General features: G+C 52.2%; 1 protein-coding gene across 2 annotated transcripts in view; it reads left to right on the top strand.

Moving 5' to 3' along the window:
* The window catches only part of LOC121168013 (tyrosine-protein kinase BAZ1B), a 49,680-nt gene extending 34,288 nt beyond the window's left edge, over positions 1–15,392 (top strand). For both annotated transcript variants that reach the window (XM_040997771.1, XM_040997770.1), the window contains 8 exons: positions 837–1,014; positions 2,305–2,487; positions 8,265–8,412; positions 8,971–9,118; positions 11,445–11,563; positions 12,528–12,670; positions 13,401–13,504; positions 13,607–15,392. In XM_040997771.1, the coding sequence (XP_040853705.1) occupies positions 837–1,014; positions 2,305–2,487; positions 8,265–8,412; positions 8,971–9,118; positions 11,445–11,563; positions 12,528–12,670; positions 13,401–13,504; positions 13,607–13,964 (1,381 nt within the window). In that variant the 3' untranslated portion in view covers positions 13,965–15,392. The remainder of the gene's footprint in view (positions 1–836; positions 1,015–2,304; positions 2,488–8,264; positions 8,413–8,970; positions 9,119–11,444; positions 11,564–12,527; positions 12,671–13,400; positions 13,505–13,606) is intronic.
* The last annotated feature ends 2,292 nt before the right edge of the window (positions 15,393–17,684 follow it).

Raw genomic sequence — 17,684 nt, 5'->3', positions numbered from 1 at the left:
ATGGTTTGAGGGGTTTTGTTTCTGGTTTTCGCTTATCCTTCGAAGGTAGTAAAACAAAGTATGTTATGCTTCCGTGTGATCGCTCTGCTTTTTCTGGGCATGTCATGCTTGGAAAAGACACTCCACCACATCTGATGAGGTGGCAAGAGCATAGGTGGAGTGATGCAAGTGTGACCAGGCTGTTGTCATCAGGCAGTCCTGGGGACACACCGACAATGCCCTCAGTTGGTGGATGGGTTCACAGGGCATATCTAAGCAGCTGCAGAGGGGGTGACGTGGGGGAGAGCCTTGAACACATGATGTAAGGAGCCGCACCCCAAGCGCACATCGTGATTGCACGTAGACCAGTGCCTAGAAACAAAGTGGATGAGGGCTTGGTAGGGGCTGGGCAAGAGGGACGCACTGGGAGTGACAGGTGCTGAGAGCTGTTAGCCCTGTTGGGGTCATGGGAACGTTTTGGAATTGTGATGATTTCACAGCATGAAAACAAATGAAATGTATGCTTTAAAATGATGAGTTTTGCATTAAATGAATTATATCTTGTTTTAAAAAACAAACTTGTTCTATCTATCAAATAGTATTGACTCCATCTACATTGATAGTATCTTTTCTGTTTAATCAACGTTTCTGTCAAAGCCAAGATTTTGGCTGCAGGGCTCTTCTGAACACATAATTGTTTTCATGGCTGAATTTAGGTTCCAAGAGAGAAAGGAAACACCCTTTAGGACAGACTGCAATAGTGCTGACTCGGGAGCCATAGCAGGCACGTCACTGGTGTGATTCAGACTTGAAGAACGCACGTGCAAGAATGACTTTACCTGCCCCACCTCTTGTAGGTACCAGGACATTATTCACTCTATTCATCTGGCTCGGAAACCGAATCTCGGACTGAAATCCTGTGATGGCAACCAGGAGCTCTTAAATTTTCTCAGGAGTGATCTCATTGAAGTTGCAACAAGGTTACAGAAAGGAGGACTTGGCTATGTGGAGGAAACATCCGAGTTTGAAGCCCGGGTAAGAATAGGAGAGGGTGCTGTTTGGGAGCTGCCACTGCTGGAGGCTCAATTTGGAGTGGGGTCGGATTGTTTCCTGGTGACCGTGGAAATCATGTTTGGGTTTTGTGGAAAGGCATGTATGGAACAAGCAGCCTTCCGTGTGTATGTTTTGCATCATCTTCTCTTGGTATCTAGGAAACATAAGAGTTGGTGTAGAATCTTTGTTCAAGATGAGCTTTTCAGTTAAGTTGAATGGGAAGCTGGTTGTTGCTGTAAGTGTGTTAACAGTATTCGGTGCGTCTGGCCCTGTGGGGTCTGCGCTTTGGCCTGGGTGCTGCACCTGTATGTCCCCCACACCACCAGCACAGGAGAGTCAGCTGATGCTGGCGCCTCGTGCTTTAAGAGAGCCCGTTTACTGCACAGATAGACCCCTGGGCAGTGTTGCAGAGACCCACACTGGACACATTTAGAGACTAGAGAGAAGGCCGGAGAACACTGCACATCAGTTACCCTCCTAAAGAGTTATTTACTGCTTGGAAAGCTTAAAGTCTGCATCATCCCACATTGTAACATTTATGTCTTTTCATATTAATAATATTAGTCTATATCTATGGGTTCTGCATCCATGATTAGGCCAACTTCAGATTTAAAAAAAAATTTGTAGGAAAACCAGTCAGTACTGAAGATGGACAGAATTTTTCTGTGGTGCAGATTCCCTGAACAGTGCACTGTGACGGCTGTTCACACACATCCACACTGTGCATGTGTTAGAAGTCGGCTAGAGGTGATTTCAGTGTTGGCGAGGAGGTGCGTGGGTTTTATGGAAGGGATGTTAGCACCCACAGATATTAGTGTCTGAGACCTGGGCCAGTTGCCTTGTGGACACTGAGGGGCCACGGCGTTCATTGTGGTCTATGTGTTCTCAGAGTTGGTGTGGTCTTTGTGATGTTATGTCCCCCATTTCCCTTAGTTTATAAGTGTATTCAATACATTTATACATATGTATATATACATATATATTCTATGTAATCTGTTTCATGAGAACAAATAAATTATGTGCATATTCACCACGTGGCTTTATATACACGTATACACACTCTAGAACAAAAATGATTTCAGTATATTTATGGTTCTTGATGATGTTTTGAAGTTATTTAACCCAAAGGATTCTGTCTTTTTTGTCATTTCCATGAGTGACTGGCCCTTTTGCCATGTGGATCTAGGTTGACTTGAACTTAGCTTGGGATGGAAGATCCTTACACCTTTCTCTCAGCCTTCCCTGAATCTCTTTTAATTTCATTCCATGTAGGTCATTTCATTAGAAAAATTGAAGGATTTTGGTGAGTGTGTCATTGCCCTTCAGGCCAGTGTCATAAAGAAATTTCTCCAAGGCTTCATGGCTCCCAAGCAAAAAAGAAGAAAAGTGCAAAGTGAAGACTCAGCAAAAACCGAGGAAGTGGACGAAGAGAAGAAAATGGCAGAGGAGGCAAAGGTATTTAGTCCTGCAGCTGTAGTGTGTGATGGTGTTTTACTACAGTCATAACCCTGTGCTTTTTAGCTGCTCTGAGCTCATGTCACAATTTTTCCCTGCTTTATAATTTTCTGTAACATGTGATTTTCAAACTGGTGTATGGACAATAGAATGGCTGTATCTCCTAGCCCCATTCTCTAAGCACAACTTAATTCTATCTCTAAAAGGTGGTAGTGTTGGCTTTAAAAATCTATAATTTGTGGCAAAATGCACCAAATGTATCATTGACCACTTTCACATGTGCAGTTATGTAGCTGTTGGCACCATCCTTCTCCAGCACCTTTTGTCTTCCCAAAATACTGTGTCTGTTGGGCACTAGCTTGCCACTTGCCCCTCTGCAGCCGCCAGCTCTGCTTTTTCCCACTTTACACCTTGACTGCTCTAGGTCCCTCCTGCAGTGTGTGGCCTTTTGTGGCTGCCTTTTTGCATTCAGCAGGTCTTCAAGATTTGTGTCGTAGCACACATCAGAATTCTTTTGTAAGGCCAGTTAATATACTGTATGTAATAATTGTTGATATATTCACACTTCACTCTGCTGGACACAAGCACAGTGAGGTTTTGGGCAATTCTTGGCCAGTACCACTTGGTCCCATGATTGACCTCCACACTGCTTGAACTGCTTCAGGTCTACCTGGTAAGGGATGTGATCCCACAAGTTGTTTTCAGTTCAGACACTCCTGTAGCCATCTTTCGCTGCTTACAGGGTGAAAGTTTGCACAGTCACTCCCCTCTCAGGTTTAATAGTTTGCTGAAATGGCCCTCAGAACTCACGAAGGTATTTTTTGTAGGCTTACTGTGTTGCCATAAAGGCTGCAGTTCAAAAACAGCCAGACCTAGCATGGCCAACAGAACAGCTATACCCTTTCTGCCCTCTCCGCTCCACCAACACCCAGATGTGTTCATCACCCCGAAACTCGCCCTGCCTTGCCATGCAAGAATCATGGAGCTTGAACCCCAGGGTCCTTGTTTTCTTCTTCCCTGGAGGTCAGGGACAGATCTGCAGAGTTGCAGCTGTCCTTGCCTGGGTCTTTCTGGTGATCAGCCTCATCCTGAGGTTATCACGGGGTTGGGGAGCACCCTAGGTCATTCTGCAACATGAACCCAGGGGCGATCAGAAGGGCCCCTACAAACACCAGAAGTTAGTCCTGGTAGGACGTGCCAGGAGTGTTAAGACCAAGGACAGCAACCTGTATGTTGCTTTCTGTACCATGTAAGCATGTGCTGTGCTTGAGCTCTCGTCTGCTGATGGGGCTACTGCCTTTCAGCTGTTGTGGGCAGTGCTGCTGCATCTCTGAGTGAATCGTTGGGTCATATGATCACTTGGTCTTAATGTTTTGACAGACCACCTGGATATTTCCCTCAGAGGCCAACCGTCACACCATTAGGGTCCTTGTGTCTCTACATCCTCACGGCACTGATGGGTTCTGAGTGCTTGATGAAGTGGCATTTTGTTGTGGTTTGTTTGGTTGGTTGGTTTTAAGATTTTTATTTTTGGGCCTGGCAGCATGGCCTAGTGGCTAAAAGGCCTCGCCTTGAATGCGCCGGGATCCCATATGGGCACCGGTTCTAATCCCAGCAGCTCCACTTCCCATCCAGCTCCCTGCTTGTGGCCTGGCAAAGCAATTGACAATGGCCCAAGGCCTTGGCACCCTGCACCCGTGTGGGAGACCTGAAGGAAGTTCCTGGTTCCTGGCTTCAAATCGGTGCAGCACCGGCCGTTGCACTCACTTGGGGAGTGAATCATCGGACGGAAGATCTTCCTCTCTATCTCTCCTCCTCTCTATATATATCTGACTTTGTAATAAAAATAAATAAATCTTTTAAAAAATTTTATTTTTATTAGAAAGAATAAAATTTTTAAAAAAGAAAAGACAGGAAAATCTTCCATCCATTGATTCACTCCCCAAGCAGCTGCATCAGCCAGAGCTGAGCTAACCCAAAGCCAGGAGCCAAGAGCTTCTTCCAGGACTTGCGGCACTGATGGATTCTGAGTCCTTGATGAAATGAAGAAAGGATTTAAAAAGGGGGGGGGGATCCTCCACCCAGTGATTCACTCCCCAAGTGGCCGCATTGGCCAGAGCTGAGCTGATCCAAAACCAGGAGCCTGAAGCCTCTTCCAGGTGTCCCACATGAGTGCAAGGTCCCAGGGCTTTGGGCCATCCTTGATTGCTTTCCCAGGCCACAAGCAGGGAAGCAGTGTCGCCAGGATTAGAACCAGTACCTGTATGTGATCCTGGAACATGCAAGGCAAAGACTTTAGCCACCAGGCTACCGTGCTCAGCCCAGATTTATTTATTTATTTATTTATTTATTTATTTATTATTTGAAAATAGAGAGATCAGATCAATCTTCATCTGTTGATCTACTTCCCAGATGGTCACAATGGTTGGATGTGACCCGAGAATCAAGAACTGCCACCCCAAGTGGGTGGCAACGGTATTTGAAAGTAGAGTTACAGAGTAAACGAAGAGACAGAGATTTTCCATCCACTGATAACTCCCCCAAATAGCTGGAACAGCCAGGGCTGGATCAGACTGAATCCAGGAGTCCAAGATCCAACTTGATACTCCCACGAGGGGCAGGGCCCAAGTGTGTCAGCAGCGAGCTGGGTGGGAAGTGGAGCAGCTAGAACTTGAACCAGTGCCCTTGTGGAGTATCAGTGCCAACTGCAAAGCTTTGATTCATTGATGAATTTAAGTAGTTGGCTCCCTGCCACTTCTGTGGGAAACTTGGGTTGAGTTCCCTGCTCCTGGCTTCAAGCTGGCTCGGTCACGGCTATTGCAGATATTCCTGGGATAAACCAACAGATAGAAGATCTGCCTGTCTCTTTGCCTTATTAATTAATTAATTAATTAATTATCACCTCCACTTTGTGTCGTATATTAAATTTCAACTAAAGAATACTTAGCACAGGAAAGCATTTGAAGATTCTGCATCATAGGCAAGTCCCAGCCCTCATCTTACGTGGAATGCTTGTCCTTGTTTTAGATTCTCTGTCTCTCCCTTCCTTCTGGCCTGCGGAGGTTGTAGGGAGCTCAGTAGCAAGCCCTGGCTCCTTGCCCTCCAGAAGCTCTGCCTATGTGCGAGGCTGAGGAGCAGGAGAGAGCTACAGCAGACCGACAGGTACTGATGGAGAGAAGCCTCCTCAGGCTGTCCTCAAGGGAGGCACACCCAGGGCAGATGGACCTTTCCAGAGGACAGGGCTTCGAAGGAAAAGGGAGTTGGAAGGGTCAGCACTGACTGGCAGAGGAATGGAGGTGTCACTCACTGAGAGCTGGCACTCACCTTGTTGGCCAATTCACACAGAAAACGTCTGCCCTGCCTCTCTGAGCCCCTAGTCTGGCCTGGTCTGGGGGTCCGTGGAGAATGAGACGTGAGCAGGTAACGCATTATGCATTGGCTTCCGGGCTCACCTGTCATGTGGCTGCTGGCCTAGCTAAGCAGCTCCACAGAAGGCCAGGCTGTCTAAGTTACTCTGCTCACGAGGCCTGCAAGGTGCTGCAGAAACCTCTTCCATGACGGGGCCCTTCCAGTCGACCTCTCCTTGTCTCCTGCGGCAGAGCCCCCAGGCTTGTCAGCAGAGGTTGGCTCTCAGCTCAGCTGCGGCCCTCCCGAGGCCTGGAGGTGCAGATGGAACGCCTGGAAGAGTGTCTCGGAAAATCCGTTAGGCGGCCTACCGAGTCGGGCGCCGTGTTCCACACCAACAGGGCATTGTGCCCTGCCCTTCCCACCCAGAGCCAGAGTCACCACAGCTGTGGAATTTTCCAGTCCTTTGCTTTGAAGGTTTCCACTTAACAAGGGCCAGGAATGTCTCATCCCTGTTGCATAAACTAGTATCAGTCTCTAATCTAGGCTTCAGTTTCCTTATTTGCAAAAGCAAATTATCTCGAATATTTGATGGCTTATTTTTCCTTGAGTAAAGTGGGAAAGACAAAACCTAGTGGGTGGTTTGGCAGAGTCCTGGGCTTTGCTGGGCTCTGTTTGTGTTGATTGCATTTATCTTGATGGCTTTATTGTCTGTTTTTCCATTTTAAGTGGTCTTCTGTGGGAGACCGATGGGAGGCTGCTAGTGTCCCTGCCCGCACAGGCTAGCTGCCCTTCCTAGTCAAGCACAGAGGCTGCTGGGACCGGGCGTGACCACACCTGTGTCTCTTGAAGTACTGCTGAGAACCTGGCTGCCAGCGGGCTTGGGTTTCCCACCCAAAGTGTATCTGGCTCCCAGTATCAAGCACTGCAGCACAGAGAGCTTTCACAGGCTGGCCCTGGCCCTAGGTATTACCTGGCTATTCAACAGTTCTTTTTTTCTAATTCTCTTCATTAGATTTTATTATTATTATTATTTTAATTTGAATGACCTTTCATCTGCTGTATTGCTGGGGAACTTTGGACATAGTTTCTGACCATGACAAACACCAAGTGAAACTTATACAAGCATCTTTACTCTGAATAGCTGAAACATTGGAGCAGTCCAGGTGTCCATCAGCTGATGAGTAAATACAGTGGGCTATTACTCCACAATAAAATAGGATGAAGTGTTGTGCTGTGTACCTGATCCTAGTGCACCTGACTCGGTAAAAGAAGCCGTTAGCAAATGGCCACCTATTATATGATCGTTCAAAATGCTAAGAAACAAGTCAGGTTAAACAGGTTCATTTCCATAATCTCTTCATGTTTAAAAATAATCTAATGAGGCCAACTGAACTGTTGGGTGCCCACAATTGAAAGCTTGCAGGAAATAATCTGGAAGTGAGAAGCTGTGCTGTGTGAGGCATTAGGACTGTTCCTGGGCACTGGTATGCACTGTGGCTGACTGTCCACTAGAGGACAGCAGAGTCCACGCCTAGCCTATCCATGCCTGTGGACCCAGTTGGCAGAGGTTTGAGTTGTTCTTACACAGTAGAAGCACCTGCAGTGTTCTCTGGCAGCTGAGCACTGACTGCACTGTCCACAGCCCTGAGGAGCTGCCGCTGCAGAGGGAAGAAGCAGGGGCGGAGCTCTCTGTCGGGGAGGTTGGAATAAGGAGTGGAGTGCTGGCCAGGTAGTGAGGGCAACGGGCAGCTGAAAGCACTTGTTCTGACGGACGGAGCTTAAGCGAGAGGACACAGCCTGTCGTGTGCCCTTAAGCTGGCCTTTTCTCCCTGGGAGAACAGCACCCCCTCCTGGCACTGTTGACATGGGCATTGCACTTGGCTGAGTGTATGTTTTATGGAGAAAAGGGGGTGCATTCCTAATTTACTCCTGTAACCCGCCATGCTGTATAAAGCACGCCCCCAAGTCTATCTGCATTGTTGGATGTGGGCTGGGGACGAGGAGAAGCAGTGCGCATGGGTTAAGGCCAGCATCCAGGGTGGAGTTAGGCTGCTCTGGGACCTCAGAATTTCCGATTAGTTGAAAGTGACACAAAAGGAGCGCTCTCTGTAGGGTTTGTGGATGGCTTCATAGATGTTACCACCTCTGGGCCTGTGCTGGGGACTGTGATGTGGATTGGTGCAGAATCAGGTTTGCCAGTTGCACACTAGCGTGTATAGCACATACAAATTCTTACTTTTACATGATGCCAAGTCTCTTCATGGAGAGGAGACCCATGCTTTCCCTTTGGCAAGTTTGCACTGTCTCCAGTAGTGACCCACATAGGGCTGGGGAAGCACCTGTTCTCTGTTCACAGCATGTTTCCCGAGTCTGTCCTCGCTTGTCTGTGTTCACTGTAGTAACAGTGGCCTGCTGTGTTCTCTGTTCAGGTGGCGTCTGCCCTGGAAAAGTGGAAGACAGCGATCCGGGAAGCCCAGACCTTCTCCAGGATGCACGTTCTGCTCGGGATGTTGGATGCCTGTATCAAGTGGGACATGTCTGCAGAAAATGCTAGATGCAAAGTCTGTCGGAAGAAAGGTAGAGTTAGAATTGTTGATCTGGGTGTGTTGGGGAGGGTCAGGATTTTCTCCCCAAGTGTGGTGAGACACATTTGACTTTCTGCTCACATGTCACCTGACTGACTTCCCAGGAGCCAAAGTTGCTTTGTGAGTTGTTAAAGGTTTTAATTTGCAAGGATGAAAACGTCATATAAAGGATGGGGAGTGGAGAAAGCCGTGTCTAGTAGATTTGGTTTATCTTCAAGTAAGAAAGCCAGATGGAAGCCAAGTGGCTGCCTGGGAAGCGGGAAGGTGTTGTGGGGTAGGGGAGGGGGGTGTTAGAAGAGCAGGCCTACTTCCGGTGCTCCAGGCTTTCCAGCTGTGCGCCACTCCCCCCACTCCCTCCAGTGAACCTTAACCGGCCAACCACTTGACGGTGTAAGCTGGAGACCTGAGCCTACGTTCCCTGCTACATTTCTTTTCAGAAAATGGCTACCTGAGAACAGGGCCTGGGTCGGACCTGTTGAAAATGTGTGTTGCTGTGTGGTGGTGGTAGTGGGGATGCCCAGTGATTTTTGCCGTGCCCCTCTTTCTGCAGGGGAGGACGACAAGCTGATCCTCTGTGACGAGTGCAATAAAGCTTTCCACCTGTTCTGCCTACGGCCGGCCCTCTACGAGGTACCCGAGGGCGAGTGGCAGTGCCCAGCATGCCAGCCAGCCACAGCCCGGCGCAACTCCCGCGGAAGGTAAGGAGTCTTTCTTTTTTTAAAGAGGAATCTGTTAGCTGTGAGAGTGGAGCTCCGGTGACTCAGCCCAGATGGCCATGAGGAACTTTAAGTTTAGGGTCTTGGTATAGAAGCCAATCCTTTTAGTCCGGATCCTGAGGGTGGTGGTCTGCCCTCACCTCCGTGGTGATGGGCCAGCTTTTCATTGCCAGCCATGCTTGGCCAGACCATCTCAGTAATAGTACTGCAGGGAACTCCCAGAAAATCATTTTAATACAAAAACTTACAAAATCTGGGCAGAATATATCCATTAATACACATTTCCCATGAACTGTCTGGATCGCTCTCACAGTGCTCCCTGCATCCCGCTGCATGTTGCCCACATGATGCCTTCATGTGTAGAAACTGGCCGGTGCTCATCACCTCCCCCACATGTATCCCCTTACCTGTCACGACTAGAGCGAGGCTGTGAAGACCTGCCTGGTGTTACGTGGTCATTAGTTTACCGGTGTGATCAGTCCCGTGTCCTGAAGTCTTGGGAACCAGTCTTCTGCCTTCTGTTCTAGGGTCAGTTGCCAGGGCCATCTTTCCATTACCTGTCCTAAACTCACTAGGGCTCACTGCTTTCCATTAGAACCTGGGATCCTACCTTTAACACTTCACGGGTAGCCTAACTTTTTAAAGATTTATTATGAAAGTCGGAGTTTAAGAGAGATCTATTTACCGGTGCACTGTCCACATTGTCACAATAGCCAGGGCTGGGTCAGGCTGAAGCCAGGAGCTTCATCCAGGTGTCCCATGTGGGTGGCAGGGACCCAAACACTCAGACCATTGTCAGTTGCTTTTCCCAGGCCATTATCAGGGAGGTGGATCAGAAAGGGGAGCTCCCAGGACACAAATCAATGTCTATATAGAATCCCAGTATCATAAATGGCTGCTTGACCCACAATGTAACCATGCCAGCTCCTGGCCAGATTTCTTAAAATTTTTATTTCAAAGGCAGAGAGACTGAGTTCTTCTATCCACTGCCTGATTTTACAAATGCCTGTGACTGGGGATCAGGCCAGGCTGAAAACATAGCCTAGGACACCCTCTGCTCTGACACGTAGTTGAATGATGGGCACCCAGAAAGGTTGCTGTCACTGCTGGTTCACTCCCCCAATGGCTGCAACAGCAGGAGCTGAACTGATCCAGAGCCACAAGTTTCCTCCAGGTCTCCCATGTGGGTGCAAGGTCTCTCCCAAGACTTTGGACCGTCCTCTGCTGCTTTCCCAAGCCACAAGCAGGGAGCCTGATGGAAAATGGAGCAGCTGGGATACGAACTAGCACCCAAATGGGATCCCAATGCATGCAAGGCAAGAACTTTAGGCACTAGGCTAGGCTACTGCGCCAGGCGCTGGGTCCCATCCCTCCTCTTTGCCTGAACTTTGAGATTCCTCAGCGCTGACCCGGGTCTTGGTGCATCCATTTCCATCGTGTGTGTGTTTTCCCAGCTACTCAGTGTTTACCTTGCTCTCCTCCCTGTTGAGAATCATCTCACCTGGGTCGAGCACCCCATGGCCTGCCTTAGGGGACTAGGATGGCATCCGTGTGCATCCTGCCTCGCTCAGTCCCATGGCATCAGGCCCGAAGCCCGGAAAGAAGAGGGGTTGCTTTCCTCCCTGAGGTCCCAGGAAGGCCAACGCAGGGCCTCTGAGAGGAGACTTGTAATACTTGTCGAGTTAGCACCACTGTTTCCCATACTGAAGTGGTGGCTCATAGGACCTGTGACTGCGTCTTTTAAAGGGCAGAGCTGTTGGATCTGCCTACACACACAGTCCCTCTGTGCCGTCTGCCTCTGTTCCAGCTACTGGGGAAAGAATGGGGGGGTGGACGGGCCACTCTGAAGTGTTGGGCCTGAGGCCGGCTGCTCCAAGCTGGGATTACCAGCTTTGATCTTGGGGGCATCTGCAAGCTGTTCTTCCTGGAATGGGGCCATCTCGGGATAGCAGCACCTGTCTGGCCGCTGCTTACCCTGCAAGCTACCCGGAGCTGGGGACAGCTCCTACCACCTGACATGCGACGTTATCTGGGTTCCTTTTGTGAGGCAGAGTAAGCAGGTTTTGTGTGGGGACGGTTTGGGTTGCATTTCGATCTTGATTTCTGATGCCGCTGGTTCCTGTCCAAGCCACGTGGGCCTGCTGGAGGCGGGCAGCTGTTGAAACTCAGTTGTTGAACACATGGGGCCACTGGCCTGGCCTAGATTTTGGGTTCTCCCGCCTTACCAGATCTGTCTGTTCAGTCTCCAGCCCTGCTCAGGGCTGTGGCTCAAGCCTTGCCCCCACCCCATGCTTTGTCGTCCTCACAGGAATTATACTGAAGAGTCGGCCTCTGAAGACAGTGAAGATGATGAGAGCGACTCAGAGGAAGAGGAGGAGGAAGAAGAGGAGGAGGAGGAGGAAGACTACGAGGTGGCTGGTTTGCGACGTAAGTCTTGCATTGGCACAGCTCTTCTCTTCCCTGGCTACTCAGGGCAGGGCAGGTGCTACCTCCTTGGTGCCCACTGCCTTGGCTCTCCCTGGAGCCTCCTTTGCTCTCTTTAAAAAGATGTGTTGAAAAGCAATGTCAGATCTGTGATCACTGCCCAGATGCCCACACAGCCAGGCTGGAGCAGGCTGAAAGCACAAGCCCAGCTGAGCGTCCTCCACTGCTCTCCCAGGCACAGCAGCAGGGAGCTGCCCTGGAAGTGGAGCAGCTGGGTCTCAGGTTGGTCCTGCAGAGTGAGTTGTCAGTGTTGCAGGTGGCAGCATACCTGGCTGCTCCACAGTATTTTTATTTTCCAATGAGCCTTAAACAACCTCTCTGCGAAAGGTATTCCATATCAATTGGTAGAAAATAGAGGAAGATTTTCCTTTAAAATATCTTAACTTTTGCTTTTTCCCCCTACCTTTTTAATTGTTATCACTCCTGAAGTGGCCACAACAGCCAGGGGCTGGACCAAGCCAGAGGCAGGAACAAGACCTTCGTATTTGAGCCATCACCTGCTGTCACGTGCACGTTGGCAGGAAGCTAGAATAGGGCTGAGGCTTGAACTCAGGTCCTTCCTACAGGCTGAGGCTCAAGGTCAGTTCCAATTGCCCCATCATGGTCAGTGTGTCCAAGAACCTCCTGCACCTCCAGCCACAGTGCACAGGTGCCATGAAGGAGTGACTGCTGGACAGGCTCTGGCAGCTGCTGGGAGCTGCACCTCTTCACCTGCTGCTTCCTCAGTGGAGCAGGCACCACCTGCCAGCGTGGGAAGCCACCACTTCTCTCTGGTGTCTGTCCCTCTGGTGCCTCCATGCCCCAGCCATGCCCGTCCCTGTCCTTCCATTTCCCCCTCCTCTCCGCCCCCGCCCCCCGCCCCCAGTGTTCCGGTCTAAGTCCTCCCTCCTCCTCCTCCTCCTCTCAGTGAGACCCCGCAAGGCGCTCCGGGCCAAGCAGAACGTAGTCACCCCAGCAGCCAGGCCCGGCCGCCGCCCAGGGAAGAAGCCACACCCCGCCCGGCGGGCTCGGCCCAAGGCTCCCGTGGAGGACGCCGAGGTGGATGAGCTGGTGAGTGACTGCCCTCTAACCTCCCCGTCCCTCACTCCCCACCCCGGCTCCAGGAATTTGCCGAGCGACAGGTGGGAGCAGAGGCAGCAGCTATGCCCGGCATGCCCTCGGGTGGCCTGCACATGCCGTCTCCTCAAGTTAGCAGTTCGAACTGAACTAAAATAGTTGCCATGTGTCTTCGAGGGCTCTGGGGCCGGGGCTCCACTGTGGGAATGTCCGCAATGCCGGAACCGCACTGGCTGGCGGGGCTCTGCCCACAGTTGTCATGGGAGGGAACGTCCCTTCCCTGCCCCCCAGCTAGTTCTAGACAGCTCGCTTGTGCCTCCCAGAGTCAAAAAAACAAAAGGGATCTTGTTTTCACAGATCCCTTGGGATGGGGCATGAAGCGAGCCACCCGGGACCCGAGGGAGCAGCAAGCTCCTGTTTGCCCAGCTCTGCCCAGGCATCTCTGTGGCTCCTGGGCCTGGGATATCCTGGAGATACCCGACCTCCGCAAGACTGCTTGGGGCACCTGGCTTTGTGTACCTGCAGCACTCCCGTCCTGGGCCTTCCCAGAACCTTCTGATATGCCGCCAGGAGCACCGCAGGCGATAGCCTTGGCGCTGTCAGGTGGTGCTGATGTTGGCCACAGGAGAACTAAGGGCCTAGCTCTGCCTTTGCTCTCACCCATGTGCTGCACTCCCATGCTCTCCCTCTGGACCCTCCCTCAAGACCCCTCTCTCCTGCGCAGGTGCTTCAGAGCAAGCGGAGCTCCCGGCGGCAGAGCCTGGAGCTGCAGAAGTGCGAGGAGATCCTGCATAAGGTAGTCAAGTACCGCTTCAGCTGGCCCTTCAGGTGAGTGCTGCTCGTGAGGGGCAGGGTGGGCTGGCCCTGGCCCTGCAGGGGAGGAAGCCAGCACATCCAGCTCCATCTGGTTCCCGCCACCACCCCCAACAGGGAGCCCGTGACAAGGGACGAGGCTGAGGACTACTACGACGTGATCACGAACCCCATGGACTTCCAGACGATGCAGAACAAGTGCTCGTGTGGGCACTACCGCTCTGTGCAGGAGTTCCTCGGTGACATGAAGCAGGTGTTCACCAATGCTGAGCTCTACAACTGCCACGGCAGCCACGTGCTGAGCTGCATGGCCAAGACGGAGCAGTGCCTGGTGGCCCTGCTGCACAAGCACCTGCCCGGCCACCCTTACGTCCGCAGGAAGCGCAGGAAGTTTCCCGATCGGCCTGCGGAGGAGGAAGTGGACAGTGAGCCAGAGCCCGTCGGACAGTCCAGGGGACGAAGACAGAGGAAATAGAGGCGGGGCCCTGCTGAGGGCGGGGGGGTTGGGGGGCAGCAGGAGGCCGCGAGGGAACAGGAAGGGGCAGTGAGACGGTTAAGGGAAGTGGTTGCAGGAGCACCAGCCATGCCCTGGCGCCTCACGCACCCTGGACGACCTGCAGAGTTTTGGGAGAGCCTGACTCTTGGCCGCAGTCATTGCAGGTAGAGCCAGCCTGGGCCCTGCCTTCTGGGTTTCCAAGAAGCGCATGAGTGAGTCCTCTTCCTCTCTTCTCCCTGAAGCCCCTCTGGGCTGCAGGAGGTTAGCTGCATGGCTGGGGAAGGGAGGGTGAGGTTCCAGGCAGCCTTCACCGCTGAAGCCTGCACATCCCACGCCTACTCGCGCCGCACGCAGTCTGTTCACCAGCATCATGGCATGGGGCTCACGGAGTAGAGGGTCCCATCCTGGAGCCGTTCCTGAATACCTCTCCTCTTGGTGGCATGCCTCTCGTTACTGCCACCCACTTCCCCCCTCAACAAAACACAAAAATTTAAAAAAAAAAAAAAAAGACCCAAACAAAGGCACTTCATGGGGACCCGGTGACCTGCTTGTAATCATGCATGCCCCTTTAATCGGCTGGGGCTGCCCGCCGCGGGCGCCGGGCAAGGGGGTGAGGAGAGGCAGGAAGAGCGGAGACGCATACCTTGTTTTTAAATCAACTTTTCTAGTTACTGAAAGTTGCTTGTTTCAGCAGTGACATTGTATAAAGAACATCTTGTAAAATATTTGTCATCTCCCTTCGGCACATGTACAGTATGGTTTATATGATGGCGTGTTTGCTTAACTCCCTGTCCTTGACCCATGCACCACCTGCCCACCAGGAGGCGACACTGGGACTGTCCTGCCTGCCTGCCAGCAACTACAGTGGCTGCTTCCGCCTCTTCCGTCCACATCCCCCTCCTCTGTCCTCAGGGCCAGGAGGGAGGGCCGGGAAAGGCCCCACCAGCCCCCCGGCACTCACTGGTAGTGGGAGGCTAGGCTTGGTGGTCTTCTCTCCTTGATGACAGATTTTACTAGAAATATAGTACAGGGTTTTCTTTGCTTTTCTATCAACCTGGAATCTGGAAGGCTGGAGCCCCTTGACCTTCATGTCTGCACTGCAGTGAAAGGAGCCGGTTCCCTGGTGGGGACTGTGCATGGGGGACTTGGGCGTGAGGCCGCCCAGGGGCAGCCCACATGTCCCCGGGATCCCTTCGCTGGCCCCTGTCCCACAGCCACCGCTGCCTTCCCGCCTCTGTCCTAGATCCAGTCTGTCCTTGTTCGTAGTGCGATTCCTGCGTTCCCACTTAAGTGACACCGGAACCATTTTGTTTTTTAAGCTGTCCCTAAGGAGGAAGGGCCCCATTAAAGGGTGAACTTGTAATAAATTGGAATTTCAAATAAACATTATGTACTTGTGTTTATAAAGAAACGACTGTGCTGGATTCCTCTCTGTGTTGCCCAGATCTGGTGGCGTGCTGGGAGCCGGGTCCTCCCCAGCAGCTGACCGCACTTGGTTCCTGGCTGGAGGTCAGAGCCATCTGCTGCATTCCTCAACCCCCTGGGAATGAGACATGACCTTCAAGCTCCGCACGCTCCTGTGTCAGGCTCTACCGCAGGGATCTGCATGGGCCTTTATTCTTTCAAAAAGATGTGTTTGAAAGAGTGAGTGGGAGAGAACTCTGCTGGTCCATTCCCCAGACAGCCACAGTGGCCACGGTCACAGGAGCCAGGAGCTTCTTCCAATTTTCCCATGTGGATATGGAGACACAGAGCCTTAGGCCATCCTCTACTGCTTTCCCAGGCCATAGCAGGGAGCTGGATGGGAAGTGGAGCAGCCAGGCCTGAATCTGCACCTATACTAGCTATGGCACAATCCCTGCCCCCTGTGTGGTCCTTTCGTACTGAGGGAACTCTTGATTTTGCTTTCAGAGTAAACACTAGCTCATGAGGAAGTCCCCCTGCCATCCAGCTCCTTGCTAACAGCATGGGAGAGCAGCTTGGTTTTCTAGGAAAACTTTCAGAAAAGCAGTGAGTTCTCATATACATGGCATCAATCATGGTGCCCCTGGACTATCCTCACATCCTTGTTTTGAAGTCATGGTAGCTGTGGGCACCAGCCCTGTTTGAGCCCAGGTCCCCAGGAGTGACACATCCAGTCCCTGCACACTAGTACTATGTTGGTCATGGAGGTATGTGTGTTTGGCTCTGGAAGGTTCTCTTGGGCAAGGGGGAGAAGGTGTTTGTCTCTTCCCCACTCCCCGGCACAAACACACACCCTCCCTGCTCTGCCCAGTTTCCCTGGCTGCAGCTTCCCCACAGTGGACAGACCTACCGGAAGCCCCCCTGTAGTTGGGTCACTGCCTGTGAAATGAGGGAGAAGGTCACGGGCAGGGAGTTGGCAGAGTCATGTCCCTTTCCTGCTTGGTTCTCTGCAAGCATCTTCTAGGGCCAGGGAAGCCTTGGCTGGCATAGTCCTGCCCTCCTACGTCTCTTGGCCAGCAGGAACCATCCCAGCTTCCTCTGCCCTGCTGGCCTGGGTGCTCCCCAGCCCATCCCAATTTGCCTTGTGCGTGGCACAGCCAAGCACCAGTGACCCCCCCACACCTCCCCAACTGTGTCCTCAGTGGGCAAGGAGAAGGGGATGAGCAGCTGTGTGGGAAGGCTCGGCTTTCTCCCCACACACACACACACACACACAGCTCCACTGGCCATTCTCCCAGATCTGAAGTTTACCTGTCCCAGCCCCTAATACCTCACCTGCTGAACTGCGGGCCTTCCTTACTACCCCCACTAAGCACCGAGACCCTCCCATGGAGAGTTCCAAAGGACTGTGGTCCCTTGCCTAGGTGGCAGGAAAGGTCACATACGTTTTGGGCTGCCTGCTCTGAAAGTACAGTGCGTCTGCCAGCAAGGGAGCCGGGATCCCTGCTGGACTCTCCGTAGAATCCACTGCCCGATGAGCCTGGTGGCGGATGTGGAGCACAGAATCTGCAGCCTGACAAGCCGTGAGTCTGTGAGCAGTGCAAGGAATGAGCTTCCCCTTCCCTGGAGCCTCCCCTTGGCTGGGAGCAGGGCTGAACCCCGGCCAGGGGCAGGATGGTGGTGGCCTCCCTGGCTCTGACAGTGATGGTTGTGTGTGAGCAGACACACAGGGACAGCCACCAAAACCCACATGTGGCTGTATGTAGTCTCGGGGGGCCAAGAGGGGCTCTGATCCCAAACAGTCTGGAGTCTCTGGGACAGTCATACCCACTCAGCAGCTGAGCTGCACTGGCACCCAGGTTGGCACATTGCTGTCCCCCACCTCTCCCACTGCTGTCTACTCCCATCTTCCCATGACCATAGCAGTTGGAGACATACCAAGGCCCAAGAGCTGGCTTCCTGTGAATTCAGGTCTGTGCTTCCGGGATGCCCACATCCCAATCCAGCCCCATCTCTGGGACCCACACAGCAAAGGACGAAGGTATAGCAAGGACAGCTGGGTTGGCCCCGGCCCAGTGTCTCAGGTTGGAAACATGGACAGGGCAGGCAAGCAGAGGTTGCCCAAAGGCAAGGTGGCGAGAGGAAGGAGACACCAGGCATTCCGGGACTCCAGTGACACACAGCCTCAAGGTCCCCTGAGAGCCCAGTGACTGCCCCATGCCAGCTCTGTCCCTCCAACCTTCCCTCTTTTCCAGTCCAGAGAGGACTCGGCGGTGCCACACGGGGAACGGGGGC

Source organism: Ochotona curzoniae, unplaced genomic scaffold, assembly GCF_017591425.1.
Source record: "Ochotona curzoniae isolate NIBS_2020 unplaced genomic scaffold, NIBS_Ocur_1.0 patch437, whole genome shotgun sequence".
NCBI lineage: Eukaryota > Metazoa > Chordata > Mammalia > Lagomorpha > Ochotonidae > Ochotona > Ochotona curzoniae.
The sequence above is the reverse complement of the archived record's forward strand: the minus strand, read 5'-3'. Positions and strand labels throughout refer to the sequence as shown.